The sequence below is a fragment of the Acipenser ruthenus genome, chromosome 44 (genome assembly GCF_902713425.1).
Source record: "Acipenser ruthenus chromosome 44, fAciRut3.2 maternal haplotype, whole genome shotgun sequence".
Classification (NCBI taxonomy): domain Eukaryota; kingdom Metazoa; phylum Chordata; class Actinopteri; order Acipenseriformes; family Acipenseridae; genus Acipenser; species Acipenser ruthenus.
Genome location: NC_081232.1, coordinates 10,100,151 through 10,118,847, shown reverse-complemented (window position 1 = coordinate 10,118,847; position 18,697 = coordinate 10,100,151). Strand labels below are relative to the sequence as shown.

At 44.5% G+C, this 18,697-nt stretch overlaps 1 protein-coding gene across 1 annotated transcript in view; it reads right to left on the bottom strand.

Annotated features, from left to right (window-relative positions):
- Positions 1-3,979: 3,979 nt before the first annotated feature.
- rusf1 (RUS family member 1) overlaps positions 3,980-18,697 on the bottom strand; it is a 16,338-nt gene continuing 1,620 nt past the window's right edge. The window contains exons 2-15 of the mRNA XM_059012522.1: positions 13,033-13,188; positions 11,644-11,721; positions 11,233-11,347; positions 10,893-10,938; positions 10,508-10,540; positions 9,612-9,717; positions 9,259-9,360; positions 9,069-9,139; positions 8,108-8,292; positions 7,172-7,229; positions 6,329-6,399; positions 5,986-6,147; positions 4,873-4,953; positions 3,980-4,546 (exon numbers count right to left, since the gene is read on the bottom strand). Of these exons, the coding sequence (XP_058868505.1) occupies positions 4,449-4,546; positions 4,873-4,953; positions 5,986-6,147; positions 6,329-6,399; positions 7,172-7,229; positions 8,108-8,292; positions 9,069-9,139; positions 9,259-9,360; positions 9,612-9,717; positions 10,508-10,540; positions 10,893-10,938; positions 11,233-11,347; positions 11,644-11,721; positions 13,033-13,179 (1,353 nt within the window). The 5' untranslated portion in view covers positions 13,180-13,188 and the 3' untranslated portion in view covers positions 3,980-4,448. The remainder of the gene's footprint in view (positions 4,547-4,872; positions 4,954-5,985; positions 6,148-6,328; positions 6,400-7,171; positions 7,230-8,107; positions 8,293-9,068; positions 9,140-9,258; positions 9,361-9,611; positions 9,718-10,507; positions 10,541-10,892; positions 10,939-11,232; positions 11,348-11,643; positions 11,722-13,032; positions 13,189-18,697) is intronic.

Below are 18,697 nucleotides of genomic sequence, written 5' to 3'. Positions count from 1 at the left end.
CAGTTTGACGCTACAATATAATCCCTTCTTCTCGGTGTCTGTGTTAGTTTACTACATTCTGAAAAGAGTTTAGTTTCATTAAAGCTGCAGACAGGCAGGCAGACAGACAGACAGCCAGTGTCCCACAATCCTGTTCAACACTACAAGAACGAAACAAAAAAAATCCAGTTTGTTTGTAAAATACAGAGCTTTAGACGGGCACACAGACTCCCGTTGATCCATTCCCTGGTTTCACTAGGAGTTTAATAATCAGACACACCTGAGCTTGTTAGCTAGACACACTGGGGGCTGATCAAGCTGGTAGTAAAACCTGGAATGGATCACACTGCTGCGCAATAGGAGTCTGATTCCCTTCCCTGTAAATGATGGCGTTTGGTTTATGACTCCCTGGAGCTGGTTTGAGATAGCCGGGAGAGGGGCTTGTGATAGATAGACTCTGAAATGATATATGGAGAGATTTGCCTCCATTCCTCAGAAATAATACATTCTATATATATATATATATATATATATATATATATATATATATATATATATATATATATATATATATATCCAGGCTGACTGGTTACATTATTCAGCAGCTTTCATTGGACTCTATGAAGCTGAGGGAGTTCATTCTATATAGAGGGTGTGGAATTCAATATGTTAACAAGGGAACATTATTCAGCAGCTTTCATTGGACTCTATGAAGCTGAGGGAGTTCATTCTATATAGAGGGGGTGGAATTCAATATGTTAACAAGGGAACATTATTCAGCAGCTTTCATTGGACTCTATGAAGCCGAGTGAGTTCATTCTATATAGAGGGTGTGGAATTCAATATGTTAACAAGGGAACATTATTCAGCCGCTTTCATTGGACTCTATGAAGCTGAGGGAGTTCATTCTATATAGAGGGTGTGGAATTCAATATGTTAACAAGGGAACATTATTCAGCAGCTTTCATTGGACTCTATGAAGTTGAGGGAGTTCATTCTATATAGAGGGTGTGGAATTCAATATGTTAACAAGGGAACATTATTCAGCAGCTTTCATTGGACTCTATGAAGCTGAGTGAGTTCATTCTATATAGAGGGGGTGGAATTCAATATGTTAACAAGGGAACATTATTCAGCAGCTTTCATTGGACTCTATGAAGCTGAGTGAGTTCATTCTATATAGAGGGGGTGGAATTCAATATGTTAACAAGGGAACATTATTCAGCAGCTTTCATTGGACTCTATGAAGTTGAGGGAGTTCATTCTATATAGAGGGGGTGGAATTCAATATGTTAACAAGGGAACATTATTCAGCAGCTTTCATTGGACTCTATGAAGTTGAGGGAGTTCATTCTATATAGAGGGTGTGGAATTCAATATGTTAACAAGGGAACATTATTCAGCAGCTTTCATTGGACTCTATGAAGCTGAGTGAGTTCATTCTATATAGAGGGGGTGGAATTCAATATGTTAACAAGGGAACATTATTCAGCAGCTTTCATTGGACTCTATGAAGCTGAGGGAGTTCATTCTATATAGAGGGGGTGGAATTCAATATGTTAACAAGGGAACATTATTCAGCAGCTTTCATTGGACTCTATGAAGCTGAGGGAGTTCATTCTATATAGAGGGGGTGGAATTCAATATGTTAACAAGGGAACATTATTCAGCAGCTTTCATTGGACTCTATGAAGTTGAGGGAGTTCATTCTATATAGAGGGGGTGGAATTCAATATGTTAACAAGGGAACATTATTCAGCAGCTTTCATTGGACTCTATGAAGCTGAGGGAGTTCATTCTATATAGAGGGTGTGTAATTCAATATGTTAACAAGGGAACATTATTCAGCAGCTTTCATTGGACTCTATGAAGCAGGATCAGTTCATTCTATATAGAGGGTGTGGAATTCAATATGTTAACAAGGGAACATTATTCAGCAGCTTTCATTGGACTCTATGAAGCAGGATCAGTTCATTCTATATAGAGGGGGATGCAGAACTTTTGTCCAGAGCTGTATAATATGTTATTGCTATAGAGCTGTATGCATAATAACATTGTAATTAAGTACACATGTACTTACTAATTAACTTCTATGTACACACACAGTAATTAGAGACACTTAATTATTCATCAAACCTTTACATACTTCTCGTAGACCAGAGAGTGGTTCCTAACCCAGTCTAACTGAACGGTGAGCGTGGCATTTAAATTTTTTTTTTTTTTACAATCTGAAGGTTAAGGGGTTGACCGGAGTTGTCTCTCTAGTCTTGGATTCCAGCTTCCAGGCACAGCAAAGGCTGTAAAACCCTAGCGCCCGGACGCACTGTGTTTGCACACTTCTTAACCCAAACATTCCCAGCGTTCAAGGATGGGTCAGACCCCTCTCCACACAGAAGAGTGTTTGAGCAGGAACCATAAATCTGAGGTGCGAAGAGACGGGAGGGGGGTTGAGAGAGGGAGAGGGGGAGAAGGGATGAGAGAGAGGAGACGGTTGTCTTGCAAGAGACAGAGAAAAGGAGGGGGAGGGGGTGTCTGCTCTGAGCTGGCTGGACGCCTGGCCAGCAGGGTTCGCTGCAACGCGATGAGTGTGTGACTCCCCCCTGCACACCACGTGGAGCCACAGTCCAGTATAATATATAAAACTATGGCTATTGAAACTCAGGGGGGGCTGTCTGAATCATTGCAGGAGTCACAGTCCAGTATAATATATAAAACTATGGCTATTGAAACTCAGGGGGGCTGTCTGAATCATTGCTGGAGCCACAGTCCAGTATAATATATAAAACTATGGCTATTGAAACTCAGGGGGGCTGTCTGAATCATTGCTGGAGCCACAGTCCAGTATAATATCTAAAACTATGGCTATTGAAACTCAGGGGGGCTGTCTGAATCATTGCTGGAGCCACAGTCCAGTATAATATATAAAACTATGGCTATTGAAACTCAGGGGGGCTGTCTGAATCTTTGCTGGAGCCACAGTCCAGTATAATATATAAAACTATGGCTATTGAAACTCAGGGGGACTGTCTGAATCATTGCAGGAGCCACAGTCCAGTATAATATATAAAACTATGGCTATTGAAACTCAGGGGGTGCTGTCTGAATCATTGCTGGAGCCACAGTCCAGTATAATATATAAAACTATGGCTATTGAAACTCAGGGGGGCTGTCTGAATCATTGCTGGAGCCACAGTCCAGTATAATATATAAAACTATGGCTATTGAAACTCAGGGGGGCTGTCTGAATCATTGCTGGAGCCACAGTCCAGTATAATATATAAAACTATGGCTATTGAAACTCAGGGGGGCTGTCTGAATCATTGCTGGAGCCACAGTCCAGTATAATATATAAAACTATGGCTATTGAAACTCAGGGGGGCTGTCTGAATCATTGCTGGAGCCACAGTCCAGTATAATATATAAAACTATGGCTATTGAAACTCAGGGGGGCTGTCTGAATCATTGCAGGAGCCACAGTCCAGTATAATATATAAAACTATGGCTATTGAAACTCAGAGGGGCTGTCTGAATCATTGCAGGAGCCACAGTCCAGTATAATATATAAAACTATGGCTATTGAAACTCAGGGGGTGCTGTCTGAATCATTGCTGGAGCCACAGTCCAGTATAATATATAAAACTATGGCTATTGAAACTCAGGGGGGCTGTCTGAATCATTGCTGGAGCCACAGTCCAGTATAATATATAAAACTATGGCTATTGAAACTCAGGGGGGGCTGTCTGAATCATTGCTGGAGCCACAGTCCAGTATAATATATAAAACTATGGCTATTGAAACTCAGGGGGGCTGTCTGAATCACTGCTGGAGCCACAGTCCAGTATAATATATAAAACTATGGCTATTGAAACTCAGAGGGGCTGTCTGAATCATTGCTGGAGCCACAGTCCAGTATAATATATAAAACTATGGCTATTGAAACTCAGGGGGCTGTCTGAATCAGGGTTTCAAACAGGTAAGAAGTAAGTAAGCTGACGCTGTGTATTCAATTCTGTTTTATTCTCAACAATGTAAGTGATACAGACGGTATTCAATGTGGTATAAGATTCAGTGTCTTTAAATCCATCATTCAGCATATTGAATGGACGATTGTGACAGAACCAGATACACACACACACACATACATACATACACACATACACATACACACACACACAGACACAGACACAGACACAGACACACTCACACAGACACACACTCACACAAACAGACACACACACAGACTCGCACACATAACAGGGGTGGGAATCAGACTCCCGTTGCACAGCAGTGTGATCCAGTCCTGGTTTCACTAGGAGTTTAATAATCAGACACACCTGAGCTTGTTAGCTAGACACACTGGGGGCTGATCAAGCTGGTAGTAAAACCTGGAATGGATCACACTGCTGTGCAATAGGAGTCCGATTCCCATCCCTGCACAATCACACACCCACTGCCCCCACCCCTCCCCTTCACAGTATCTTTTTCAGAGGGACTGGTTCCCAGTTCACTCTCCATTCATCCCAGTCCAGCAACGTGCGACCAGTCTGCCAGCCAGCCTTCTGCAGAGCTGAGAGAGAGGGAGAAAGGAGAGAGGGGAAGAGAGAGAGAATTGGTTTCATTTCTAGAGTCACAGGAAATATCTATTTCCAAGGTATCTGTTTATAAAACCTTCCATTCTCCACAACTTTAGCCTTCTGTGCACGCTGCTTCATCAGAAAGAAAGAAAGAAAGAAAGAAAGAAAGAAAGAAAGAAAGAGTATCCTCTTCAAAATCCTTTAACCTCCGAATCCTGCTTTCTAAAGCGGATCTGGGCTGTTCTAGACCGTTCCCAGCTGTTCTAGACCGCTCCTTGCAGTTCTAGACTGTTCTGAACTCTCTCTCTCTCTCTCTTACCTGTGAGGAATTCTGGGAAGGTTCTGTCCACAAAAGCGTGTGTTTCTGAGACCAGATCCCACAGCCCCTCTCCCTGCCCAGCTGAGGAGAGAAGAATCACAGAGAGTCAGTTTATCACATACCTAGCTTTTGAGTAAATCACTCACTTGCTAGTCAGTCTGATTACTGGCTGAACAGTTAGTTAGCTAGTTCCAAAAACGTTTACTTCTTATAAACTTAATTTTTTACATACAGCTCTGGCCAAAGATTTGCATCCCCCCCCCCCTCTATATAGAATGAACTCCTCAGCTTCATAGAGTCCAATGAAAGCTGCTGAATAATGTTCCCTTGTTAACATATTGAATTCCACCCCCTCTATATAGAATGAACTCCCTCAGCTTCATAGAGTCCAGTGAAAGCTGCTGAATAATGTTCCCTTGTTAACATATTGAATTCCACCCCCTCTATATAGAATGAACTCCCTCAGCTTCATAGAGTCCAATGAAAGCTGCTGAATAATGTTCCCTTGTTAACATATTGAATTCCACACCGAGCGCTTTGGAGTTTTCCCCAGATACTTAACTGACTTGAAAAACGTGACATTTTGAAATCTAACATGAAATACTTACTGTACTGCGATTATGGCTTGCGGTAGACTTTTATTAATTAGCGATATCATTTTGTAGTTTCATGATGTTAAATAAAAGGTCTAAATTATGTTCACATTTTTTTTTTTTTATTATTATGTCTCAATATTAAAATTCTAGATGATGCAAAACTTTTGGCCAGAGCTGTAGATAATTAGAGTGATGTTAGGTTCTGAATTTGTTATAGACAGACAGACAGACAGACAGACAGACAGACAGTAGAATGGGACCACAGTGTGCTGACTATACCCTAAATGATCTTCAATGGCAATGCAGACAGACAGTGGAGCTACAATGGCAATAATGGTTCTCTATTACACTGAGGGGCAATGGTAGCACAAGTATAGGGCAGCTGCAATGGGGTGAGGCTGCCATTGGTTGAGAGAGAGAGAGAGAGAGAGAGAGAGAGAGAGAGAGAGAGAGAGAGAGAGAGAGAGAGAGAGACTACAGACAGACAGACAGACAGTCTAAAAACAGTGTCTCTCACCTGCTCGGACTGTGTGTCTCCACTGGTCTCTCCGCTCCCCAGTCAGCGGCCCATTGCTCCCAGTGCTCCCAGTATCCAGCAGCAGGGAGGAGAGGAGGTGACAGTGGAAGGAGGCCTGGATCTCATCTTGAGGGGCAGCTTCAGAGCTAAGACACACACACACTGCGACGGAGAGAGAGAGAGAGAGACAGCTGTGAGAACACACACACGCACACACACACGCACGGTGCTGTACCCAGGGCAATGCTGGCGGGCCCGCACTGTATAACACTGATATAAAACTCTGCACAGAACTACAGCAGCTACCCGACACAGTGTCTGCTGTACACGAACTTCCACTCACCTTCTCTCCTCTTTACTCCAATAATGTACTTTTTCTGATTTCCCTTCAAAGCTCGCTGAAGCTCTGAAGTGCTGCAAAAATATAACAAAAGGAACTGTCTGAATCATTGCAGGAGCCACAGTCCAGTATAATATATAAAACTATAGCTATTGAAACTCAGGGGGGCTGTCTGAATCATTGCTGGAGCCACAGTCCAGTATAATATATAAAACTATGGCTATTGAAACTCAGGGGGACTGTCTGAATCATTGCTGGAGCCACAGTCCAGTATAATATATAAAACTATAGCTATTGAAACTCAGGGGGGGCTGTCTGAATCATTGCTGGAGCCACAGTCCAGTATAATATATAAAACTATGGCTATTGAAACTCAGGGGGGCTGTCTGAATCATTGCTGGAGTCACAGTCCAGTATAATATATAAAACTATGGCTATTGAAACTCAGGGGGGGCTGTCTGAATCATTGCTGGAGCCACAGTCCAGTATAATATATAAAACTATGACTATTGAAACTCAGGGGGACTGTCTGAATCATTGCTGGAGCCACAGTCCAGTATAATATATAAAACTATGGCTATTGAAACTCAGGGGGGCTGTCTGAATCATTGCAGGAGCCACAGTCCAGTATAATATATAAAACTATGGCTATTGAAACTCAGGGGGGCTGTCTGAATCATTGCTGGAGCCACAGTCCAGTATAATATATAAAACTATGGCTATTGAAACTCAGGGGGGCTGTCTGAATCATTGCTGGAGCCACAGTCCAGTATAATATATAAAACTATGGCTATTGAAACCAGAATTTCTTGGGTGTGAGGGGTTGTATTTTTTGGGGGTACACACCTGCTCACTATGTCCCCGAGCCGCACCCCCAGTCTGATTTGGACACGCCTCCTGAAGTCTGTCGACCAATCAGAAAAGGCGGTTTTAGTTTGAAAAGCCATCACAATCGGACAAAGAGGTTAGCGATATATCCGACAAACGGAAAGAGAGTCAGACGGACGGACGGACAGACAGGAGGACGGACAGACAGACAGACAGACATTTATTAACACGGTTCGGGGTTCGAAAAAATACAGCGCGACACGTCTCCGTGTTCCTACACCTGTTTAAATAACGCGCCTGTCGGTTTTTTTTTTTCATTTTTCACATCTTGACAACTTTTTACACCGATAACTTTAAAGTCTGTTTCAGAGCTCTTTTCACAAATGGCCGCTCTAGTGCTCTGGGGTTTGAGATCTGTCCTCTAAATCACTGCAGGAAGAGCGATTAAAAAATCATGGATCATTATCGCTGTGCTCCCTGTTTGACAATGCGGGGAGATTAATCCTGACGCTATCGGAGCACTGGAGCAGACATTTCGAGAAGAGCTCTGAAACAGACTTTAAAGTTATCAGTGTAAAAAGCGGTCAGGATGTGAAAAATGAAATGAAAAACGAGAGGCGTGTTATTTAAACAGGTTTAACACTTTTGCGTATGAAATATTGAAAATAGCTGGAAAAAAAAGAAAGCCATTTTGGCCACATAAATATATTTTTCATTGAAAATGGTGAATATTTTTTTCACTGCTCTATATGGGGCTAATATGAGGCTATCATGCATTTATAATGTGATATAACTGTGACAATTGTAAGTTGCCCTGGATAAGGGTGTCTGCTAAAAAATCAATTATGAGGCTCTATATACATGAGAATACCTAAGACTAGAAGATCTGTCCCCATATGAGGTCGCCTTGCATTAATTTAGTATTTAAATAAATAGACATATTTATAATCTGACCTGGCAGTACTGGCTCTCTGTGATTGGCTGCAGCCGGGGAGAGGACCCGCCCCTCTTGCAGGTATTGGTCGGTCAGGATGGAGAGGCGGGCCTGGTTCAGGGTTTCCATGACGACGGAACGCACCGCCTGGTAATTAGCATAGAGGTGCAGGCAGGTGAACAGGAAGTAGAGGGCAAAGGTCAACCTGGTGCAGAGAGAGAGAGAGAAAGAGAAGGGCTTGGTTTGAAAGTACCTGCCATGTGTAGCACATACTTAATAAAACAGAACGTAACTCCACTTATAAAAGTTTCTAGCAGTAAATGGTTATACTCTGCATTAGTTTTCACTGGTTTACCTCTCTGTGCTTTACAATGCTTCCCTATGCTTTACCAGACCTCTCTGTGCTTTACAATGCTTCCCTATGCTTTAGCAGACCTCTCTGTGCTTTACAATGCTTCCCTATGCTTTACCAGACCTCTCTGTGCTTTACAATGCTTCCCTATGCTTTACCACACCTCTCTGTGCTTTACAATGCTTCCCTATGCTTTAGCAGACCTCTCTGTGCTTTACAATGCTTCCCTATGCTTTACCAGACCTCTCTGTGCTTTACAATGCTTCCCTATGCTTTACCAGACCTCTCTGTGCTTTACAATGCTTCCCTATGCTTTACCAGACCTCTCTGTGCTTTACAATGCTTCCCTATGCTTTACCAGACCTCTCTGTGCTTTACAATGCTTCCCTATGCTTTACCACACCTCTCTGTGCTTTACAATGCTTCCCTATGCTTTACCAGACCTCTCTGTGCTTTACAATGCTTCCCTATGCTTTACCAGACCTCTCTGTGCTTTACAATGCTTCCCTGTGCTTTACCAGACCTCTCTGTGCTTTACAATGCTTCCCTATGCTTTACCAGACCTCTCTGTGCTTTACAATGCTTCCCTATGCTTCACCGAACTCTCAGCAGTATCTCTCTGTACTCACACAGTGCTCTCGGTCACCAGGGGGATGAGCAGCAGACTGACCAGCATCCCAGCCAGGTTGACCAGAGTCTCCTGCAGGAAACGACAAGCCAGAGACTCAGAGAAGCACAGACACCGTGACACAGACACAGCAGTAAATAAAGACAGACAGACACACACAATGATAGCCACAGACAGACAGACACACACACCTGACTCCCATCTTTAGCGGACACGTCGGCCATGTTGTCCCGTCTCGCTTGATGTACCGTCAGAGCTGCTCTGGTGGCGCCCCCTGCCACTCCAACCAGGGACTGCAGGAGAGAGAGAGAGAGAGAGAGAGAGAGAGAGGGGGGGAGAGAGAGAGAGATAGAGAGAGAGAGAGAGAGTAGGAGTAAGAGAGAGAGGGAGGAGACTGATTTCAAAAGCAAGAAACGCTGTCCGTCCCTCTCCCAGTAACAATCAATGGTTGTCAACGTCCTTGACGAGTTTTTTTAATAAGCCGATCAGAAGCGAATTTTGTTCTCGGAAACGGAACGTGATGAATTGCAACAGGAACACGTACCTTGAAGACGCCCGCGCTGCAGACGATGAGAGTGAAGCATGCTGGGAAGGCAGGAGCCACAATCTCCATGAAAATGGCGACATCATTGAGAACATCTGCAAAGAGTCTGAGAGAGAGAGGAGAGGAGAAGAGGAGAAGAGAGAGAGGAGAGGGGAGAGAGGAGAAGAGAGAGGAGAGAGAGGAGAGGGGAGAGAGGAGAGAGAGGAGAAGAGAGAGAGGAGAGGGGAGAGAGGAGAGGGGAGAGAGGAGAAGAGAGAGAGGAGAGGGGAGAGAGGAGAAGAGAGAGGAGAGAGAGGAGAGAGAGGAGAAGAGAGAGGAGAGAGAGGAGAGAGGAGAGGAGAGAAGAGAGGGGAGAATATAGGAGAGGAGAGGAGAGGGGAGAGGGGAGGAGAGAGGGAAGGGGAGAGGAGGAGAGAGGGGAGAATGGGGACAGGTAGGGAGAGAGAGAGGGAGAGGAGATAGAGGGGAGAAGGGAGAGGAGAGGGGAGACAGGAGAGAGGGGAGGGGAGAGGAGGACAGAGAGGAGGAGGGAGGGGAGAGGGGATAGAGAGGAGAGGAGGAGAGAGGGGAGAGAGAGGAGGAGAGAGGGGAGAGAGAGGAGGAGAGAGGGGAGAGAGAGGAGGAGAGAGGGGAGAGGGGAGAATGGGGACAGGTAGGGAGAGAGAGGGTGAGGGAGAGAGGAGAGAGGGAGGTAGGGAAGAGAGTGAGGAGAGAGCAGGGAGGAGAGAAAGAGGGAGGGAGGAGAGGGAGGAGAGAAAGAGGGAGGGGACAGGTAGGTGGAGGAGAGGGGAGGAGGAGAGAGGAAAGTAAAAACATGAATAAATAGTTTGGGGGGTTTGTTCGGTCCTTGTGCCACATTGATACAATCTGGATGAGTTTCAATGAGTTTTCTCTACCTCCATTTCTTTGCATCACAGTCTAATTTGCTTCTGAAAAAAAACAAAAACAAACACAAATAAAACATCACAGCAGAAAAAAATATTAAATCACAGGGCTGGGAATCAGACTCCTATTGCACAGCAGTGTGATCCATTCCAGGTTTTACTACCAGCTTGATCAGCCCCCAGTGTGTCTAGCTAACAAGCTCAGGTGTGTCTGATTATTAAACTCCTAGTGAAACCAGGACTGGATCACACTGCTGTGCAACGGGAGTCTGATTCCCAGCCCAACTGTACTTTGAAGCTGATTGGTCTCTAAGAACTTCACTTCACAGTGGTGATGTCACAGCCCTGGCAACAATCGCTAAGGTGTAAAGGGGGGTTGTGACATCACCAGGCTCACCCCTTGACCCAGGCGAAGAGGATTCTTCCCAGCATTCCAGTGCCGTCTGAAATAAACAGAACAGAGGGTTATGAGAGAGGGAGGGAGAGAGAGAGAAAGGGAGAGGGAGAGAGAGGGGGAGAGAGAGAGAGGGGGAGAGAGAGAGGGAGGGAGAGAGAGAGGGAGGGAGAGGGAGGGAGAGGGGGAGACGGAGATAGAGGGAGGGAGAGAGAGGGAGAGAGAGGGAGATGTAGACAGGGAGAGAGGGGGTGAGGGGGGGGAGAGGGGGGGAGGGGGGGGAGAGGGGGGGAGAGGGAGGGAGAGGGAGAGACACACACACACACACACAGACAGGCCCTACCTCTCAGTATCCAGGTGACAGTTGCCGCGGCGACGCTGGCCTCAGTGCTCCCCACCCCCACCCCTCTGAGAGTGGCCTGAGTGGAGAGGGTGCCGGTGAGACTGCTGGAGAACGCCTGGGGAGAGACCGTACAATACAATACAATACAATACAATACAGCACTGTACACTATAATACAATACAATACAGCACAATACAATACAATACAGGACCCATTTCTCTCTCTCTCCCCCTCACCATCCTTCCCCCTCTCCCCTCATCATCCTCTCCCCCCCTCTCCCTTCATCATCCCCTCCCCCCCTCCCTCCCTCTCCCCTCATCATCCCCTCCCCCCTCTCCCCTCACCATCCCCTCTCCCCTCATCATCCTCTCCCCCCCTCTCCCCTCATCACTCTACTCTCTCTCTCTCACCTGCAGTGTGTCCCACATCTGGTATTGGAGGTAATCTTCACTCACACTCTCGGGGTATCCCTGAGGCAGGAACACACTCTGAATGACAGAGAGGAGAGAGACATCAAACCACGCTTCAACAGAGACAGAGAGACATCAAACCACGCTTCAACAGAGAGAGAGAGACAAACCACGCTTCAACAGAGACAGAGAGACATCAAACCACGCTTCAACAGAGACAGAGAGACATCAAACCACGCTTCAACAGAGACAGACACAGACAGACAGGCAAATCAAAAGACATGAAGAGCTGTATTCGATTTAACTACACAAACTCATAAAACATCAAAATTCAACGGCAAACGTTTCCACTAGAAGTCTTTCTCAGCGTCTTCAGTGTAAATTCAATGGCAAATGTTTCCACTAGAAGTCTTTCTCAGCATCTTCAGTGTAAATTCAATGGCAAACGTTTCCACTAGAAGTCTTTCTCAGCGTCTTCAGTGTAAATTCAACGGCAAACGTTTCCACTAGAAGTCTTTCTCAGCGTCTTCAGTGTAAATTCAATGGCAAACGTTTCCACTAGAAGTCTTTCTCAGCGTCTTCAGTGTAAATTCAATGGCAAACGTTTCCACTAGAAGTCTCTCAGCGTCTTCAGAGTAAATTCAATGGCAAACGTTTCCACTAGAAGTCTTTCTCAGCGTCTTCAGTGTAAATTCAATGGCAAACGTTTCCACTAGAAGTCTTTCTCAGCGTCTTCAGTGTAAATTCAATGGCAAACGTTTCCACTAGAAGTCTTTCTCAGCGTCTTCAGTGTAAATTCAATGGCAAACGTTTCCACTAGAAGTCTCTCTCAGCGTCTTCAGTGTAAATTCAATGACAGACGTTTATCCACATGTCAACAGACAGCAAGAGATCCAGACAGACACACAGACACAGACAGACAGACACACACACACACACACACATAGACACATAGACAGACAGACACACACACACAGACAGACACACACACACACAGACACACACACACACACAGACACATAGACACATAGACAGACAGACACACACACACAGACAGACACACACACACACAGACACACAGACACAGACAGACAGACACACACACACACACAGACACATAGACACATAGACAGACAGACACACACACACAGACAGACACACACACACACAGACACACAGACACAGACAGACAGACACACACACACACACAGACACATAGACACATAGACAGACAGACACACACACACAGACAGACACACACACACACAGACACACAGACACATAGACAGACAGACACACACACACAGACAGACACACACACACACAGACACATAGACACATAGACAGACAGACACACACACACAGACAGACAGACAGACAGACACTCACCGTAAAGACCTTGACAAAAGAGCCCGCTCTCTCTCCCTCTCCTCCCTCTCGCTCTCTCTCCATCTCTCCTCCTCTCTCCCAGTACGTCCATCTCTCTCTGGAGCCGTACCTCTCCGTGGCCAGCGCTGTCTTCTTCTCTCCGTCCATCCCACAGCACTAAAGAAAGAGAAAAATAAAGGAATGAAGAGTCCTCTCAATTACAGTAGAACTGTTTGCTGAAATTACACTGACACAGCCATCCTGTTCAATTACATTGACACAGCCATCCTGTTCAATTACATTGACACGGCCATCCTGTTCAATTACACTGACACGGCCATCCTGTTCAATTACACTGACACGGCCATCCTGTTCAATTACATTGACACGGCCATCCTGTTCAATTACATTGACACGGCCATCCTGTTCAATTACATTGACACAACCATCCTGTTCAATCACATTAACACGGCCATCCTGTTCAATTACACTGACACAGCCATCCTGTTCAATCACATTGACACGGCCATCCTGTTCAATTACACTGACACGGCCATCCTGTTCAATTACACTGACACGGCCATCCTGTTCAATTACACTGACACGGCCATCCTGTTCAATTACACTGACACGGCCATCCTGTTCAATTACACTGACACGGCCATCCTGTTCAATTACACTGACACGGCCATCCTGTTCAATTACATTGACACGGCCATCCTGTTCAATTACATTGACACGGCCATCCTGTTCAATTACACTGACACAGCCATCCTGTTCAATCACATTGACACGGCCATCCTGTTCAATTACACTGACACAGCCATCCTGTTCAATTACATTGACACGGCCATCCTGTTCAATTACATTGACACAGCCATCCTGTTCAATTACACTGACACGGCCATCCTGTTCAATTACACTGACACGGCCATCCTGTTCAATTACATTGACACGGCCATCCTGTTCAATTACATTGACACGGCCATCCTGTTCAATTACACTGACACGGCCATCCTGTTCAATTACACTGACACGGCCATCCTGTTCAATTACACTGACACGACCATCCTGTTCAATTACACTGACACGGCCATCCTGTTCAATTACACTGACACGGCCATCCTGTTCAATTACATTGACACGGCCATCCTGTTCATTTACATTGACACGGCCATCCTGTTCAATTACACTGACACAACCATCCTGTTCAATCACATTAACACGGCCATCCTGTTCAATTACACTGACACAGCCATCCTGTTCAATCACATTGACACGGCCATCCTGTTCAATTACACTGACACGGCCATCCTGTTCAATTACACTGACACGGCCATCCTGTTCAATTACACTGACACGGCCATCCTGTTCAATTACACTGACACGGCCATCCTGTTCAATTACATTGACACGGCCATCCTGTTCAATTACACTGACACGGCCATCCTGTTCAATTACACTGACACGGCCATCCTGTTCAATTACACTGACACGGCCATCCTGTTCAATTACACTGACACGGCCATCCTGTTCAATTACACTGACACGGCCATCCTGTTCAATTACACTGACACAGCCATCCTGTTCAATTACACTGACACAGCCATCCTGTTCAATTACACTGACACGGCCATCCTGTTCAATTACACTGACACGGCCATCCTGTTCAATCACACTGACACGGCCATCCTGTTCAATTACATTGACACGGCCATCCTGTTCAATTACACTGACACAGCCATCCTGTTCAATTACATTGACACAGCCATCCTGTTCAATTACACTGACACGGCCATCCTGTTCAATTACACTGACACAGCCATCCTGTTCAATTACACTGACACAGCCATCCTGTTCAATTACACTGACACGGCCATCCTGTTCAATTACACTGACACGGCCATCCTGTTCAATTACACTGACACAGCCATCCTGTTCAATTACACTGACACAGCCATCCTGTTCAATTACACTGACACGGCCATCCTGTTCAATTACACTGACACGGCCATCCTGTTCAATCACATTGACACGGCCATCCTGTTCAATTACACTGACAGCCATCCTGTTCAATTACACTGACACAGCCATCCTGTTCAATTACACTGACACAGCCATCCTGTTCAATTACACTGACACAGCCATCCTGTTCAATTACATTGACACGGCCATCCTGTTCAATTACACTGACACAGCCATCCTGTTCAATTACACTGACACGGCCATCCTGTTCAATTACACTGACACGGCCATCCTGTTCAATTACACTGACACAGCCATCCTGTTCAATTACACTGACAGCCATCCTGTTCAATTACACTGACACAGCCATCCTGTTCAATTACACTGACACAGCCATCCTGTTCAATTACACTGACACAGCCATCCTGTTCAATTACACTGACACGGCCATCCTGTTCAATTACACTGACACGGCCATCCTGTTCAATTACATTGACACGGCCATCCTGTTCAATTACATTGACATGGCCATCCTGTTCAATTACACTGACACGGCCATCCTGTTCAATTACACTGACACGGCCATCCTGTTCAATTACACTGACACGGCCATCCTGTTCAATTACACTGACACAGCCATCCTGTTCAATTACACTGACACGGCCATCCTGTTCAATTACACTGACACGGCCATCCTGTTCAATTACACTGACACAACCATCCTGTTCAATCACATTAACACGGCCATCCTGTTCAATTACACTGACACAGCCATCCTGTTCAATCACATTGACACGGCCATCCTGTTCAATTACACTGACACGGCCATCCTGTTCAATTACACTGACACGGCCATCCTGTTCAATTACACTGACACGGCCATCCTGTTCAATTACACTGACACGGCCATCCTGTTCAATTACATTGACACGGCCATCCTGTTCAATTACATTGACACGGCCATCCTGTTCAATTACACTGACACGGCCATCCTGTTCAATTACACTGACACGGCCATCCTGTTCAATTACACTGACACGGCCATCCTGTTCAATTACACTGACACGGCCATCCTGTTCAATTACACTGACACGGCCATCCTGTTCAATTACACTGACACAGCCATCCTGTTCAATTACACTGACACAGCCATCCTGTTCAATTACACTGACACGGCCATCCTGTTCAATTACACTGACACGGCCATCCTGTTCAATCACATTGACACGGCCATCCTGTTCAATTACATTGACACGGCCATCCTGTTCAATTACACTGACACAGCCATCCTGTTCAATTACATTGACACAGCCATCCTGTTCAATTACACTGACACGGCCATCCTGTTCAATTACACTGACACAGCCATCCTGTTCAATTACACTGACACAGCCATCCTGTTCAATTACACTGACACGGCCATCCTGTTCAATTACACTGACACGGCCATCCTGTTCAATTACACTGACACAGCCATCCTGTTCAATTACACTGACACAGCCATCCTGTTCAATTACACTGACACGGCCATCCTGTTCAATTACACTGACACGGCCATCCTGTTCAATCACATTGACACGGCCATCCTGTTCAATTACACTGACAGCCATCCTGTTCAATTACACTGACACAGCCATCCTGTTCAATTACACTGACACAGCCATCCTGTTCAATTACACTGACACAGCCATCCTGTTCAATTACATTGACATGGCCATCCTGTTCAATTACACTGACACAGCCATCCTGTTCAATTACACTGACACGGCCATCCTGTTCAATTACACTGACACGGCCATCCTGTTCAATTACACTGACACAGCCATCCTGTTCAATTACACTGACAGCCATCCTGTTCAATTACACTGACACAGCCATCCTGTTCAATTACACTGACACAGCCATCCTGTTCAATTACACTGACACAGCCATCCTGTTCAATTACACTGACACGGCCATCCTGTTCAATTACACTGACACGGCCATCCTGTTCAATTACATTGACATGGCCATCCTGTTCAATTACATTGACATGGCCATCCTGTTCAATTACACTGACACGGCCATCCTGTTCAATTACACTGACACGGCCATCCTGTTCAATTACACTGACACAGCCATCCTGTTCAATTACACTGACACAGCCATCCTGTTCAATTACACTGACACGGCCATCCTGTTCAATTACACTGACACGGCCATCCTGTTCAATTACATTGACATGGCCATCCTGTTCAATTACATTAACACGGCCATCCTGTTCAATTACATTGACATGGCCATCCTGTTCAATTACACTGACACGGCCATCCTGTTCAATTACACTGACACGGCCATCCTGTTCAATTACACTGACACGGCCATCCTGTTCAATTACATTGACATGGCCATCCTGTTCAATTACATTGACACGGCCATCCTGTTCAATTACACTGACACGGCCATCCTGTTCAATTACACTGACACGGCCATCCTGTTCAATTACACTGACACGGCCATCCTGTTCAATTACAGTTACTTATTTACAGATACTAACCACACAACAACATCAATAAATAGAGCCTGACGCAGCGAGTAAAGTAATAATAATAATAATAATAATAATAATAATAATAATAATAATAATGTAAAAGTACACACTATGTAACACATTATAGCTACTTAAAACTAATTAGCCACAAATTAGCAGCTTAACAAAAAAAAACAATAAATTAGATAGACAGATAGATAGATAGATAGAACAAATAAAATATTATTGAATTGTGGTTTGTCACACTTGAACAAAAATTATTGTATTTCTTGCTCTTATTGTATGACTTGTATTGTAACACTTGAATGTATTTGTATTTGCTTGCGATTGTAAGTCGCCCTGGATAAGGGCGTCTGCTAAGAAATAAATAATAATAATAATAATAATAATAATAATATTAAAAGTGAGAGGCTGCCTATTTAAATATCCGTTAATATATCCGGTATTGAAATGGTTTAATTATTCCTATCAATTACTTAACCTTGTGTCTCGGTTTTCAGCTTTGAAAATCTGGTCACGCTAAAAGTGATAATTACAATTATAAATTGCGCAATTACAAATCTAAGAGACCGCAGGTGTGGATTTTATTATTATTATTATTATTATTATTTATTTCTTAGCAGACGCAATTATCCAGGGCGACTTACAATTGTTACAAGATATCACATTATTTTTACATACAATTACAATGATTTTATATATATATTTATTGTTTTGACTGCCCCTTTACATTTTTCGGTATCACTGTGATTACTGTCCCAATAATACTGCGTTGTAATCTTATTATTATTATTAGACTGTGAGTTCTAATAAATTGTGAGTTGACGGATAAATTGTCTTTATATTAGTAAGCAGCAGCAGCAGCGCCATCTAGTGCACAGGTAGTGTATTGCAAGTGGGAAAAAAATGGATTCAAAGTGGCACGAGCTCTTCACTGATTTAAAAAAAAAAAAAAATTAAAAAATTAAAAAGATTTTTGGTTGATCCCTCCAAAGCTGAGAAGTTCACTGCGGTAAAGGCCCAGTTAATCGCGGTAAAGCACCGTGGAAGACACAAGGCACGCCTCGCAAAGCAAGCAGCTGAAATGCGAACTTAAAATAACTTTGATTTATAAAAAGCAGAAAGCAGAACGTCTCTCTCTCTCTCTCTCAGCGTTTCGATATGTTGTCCATCTCTCTCTCTCTCTCAAGG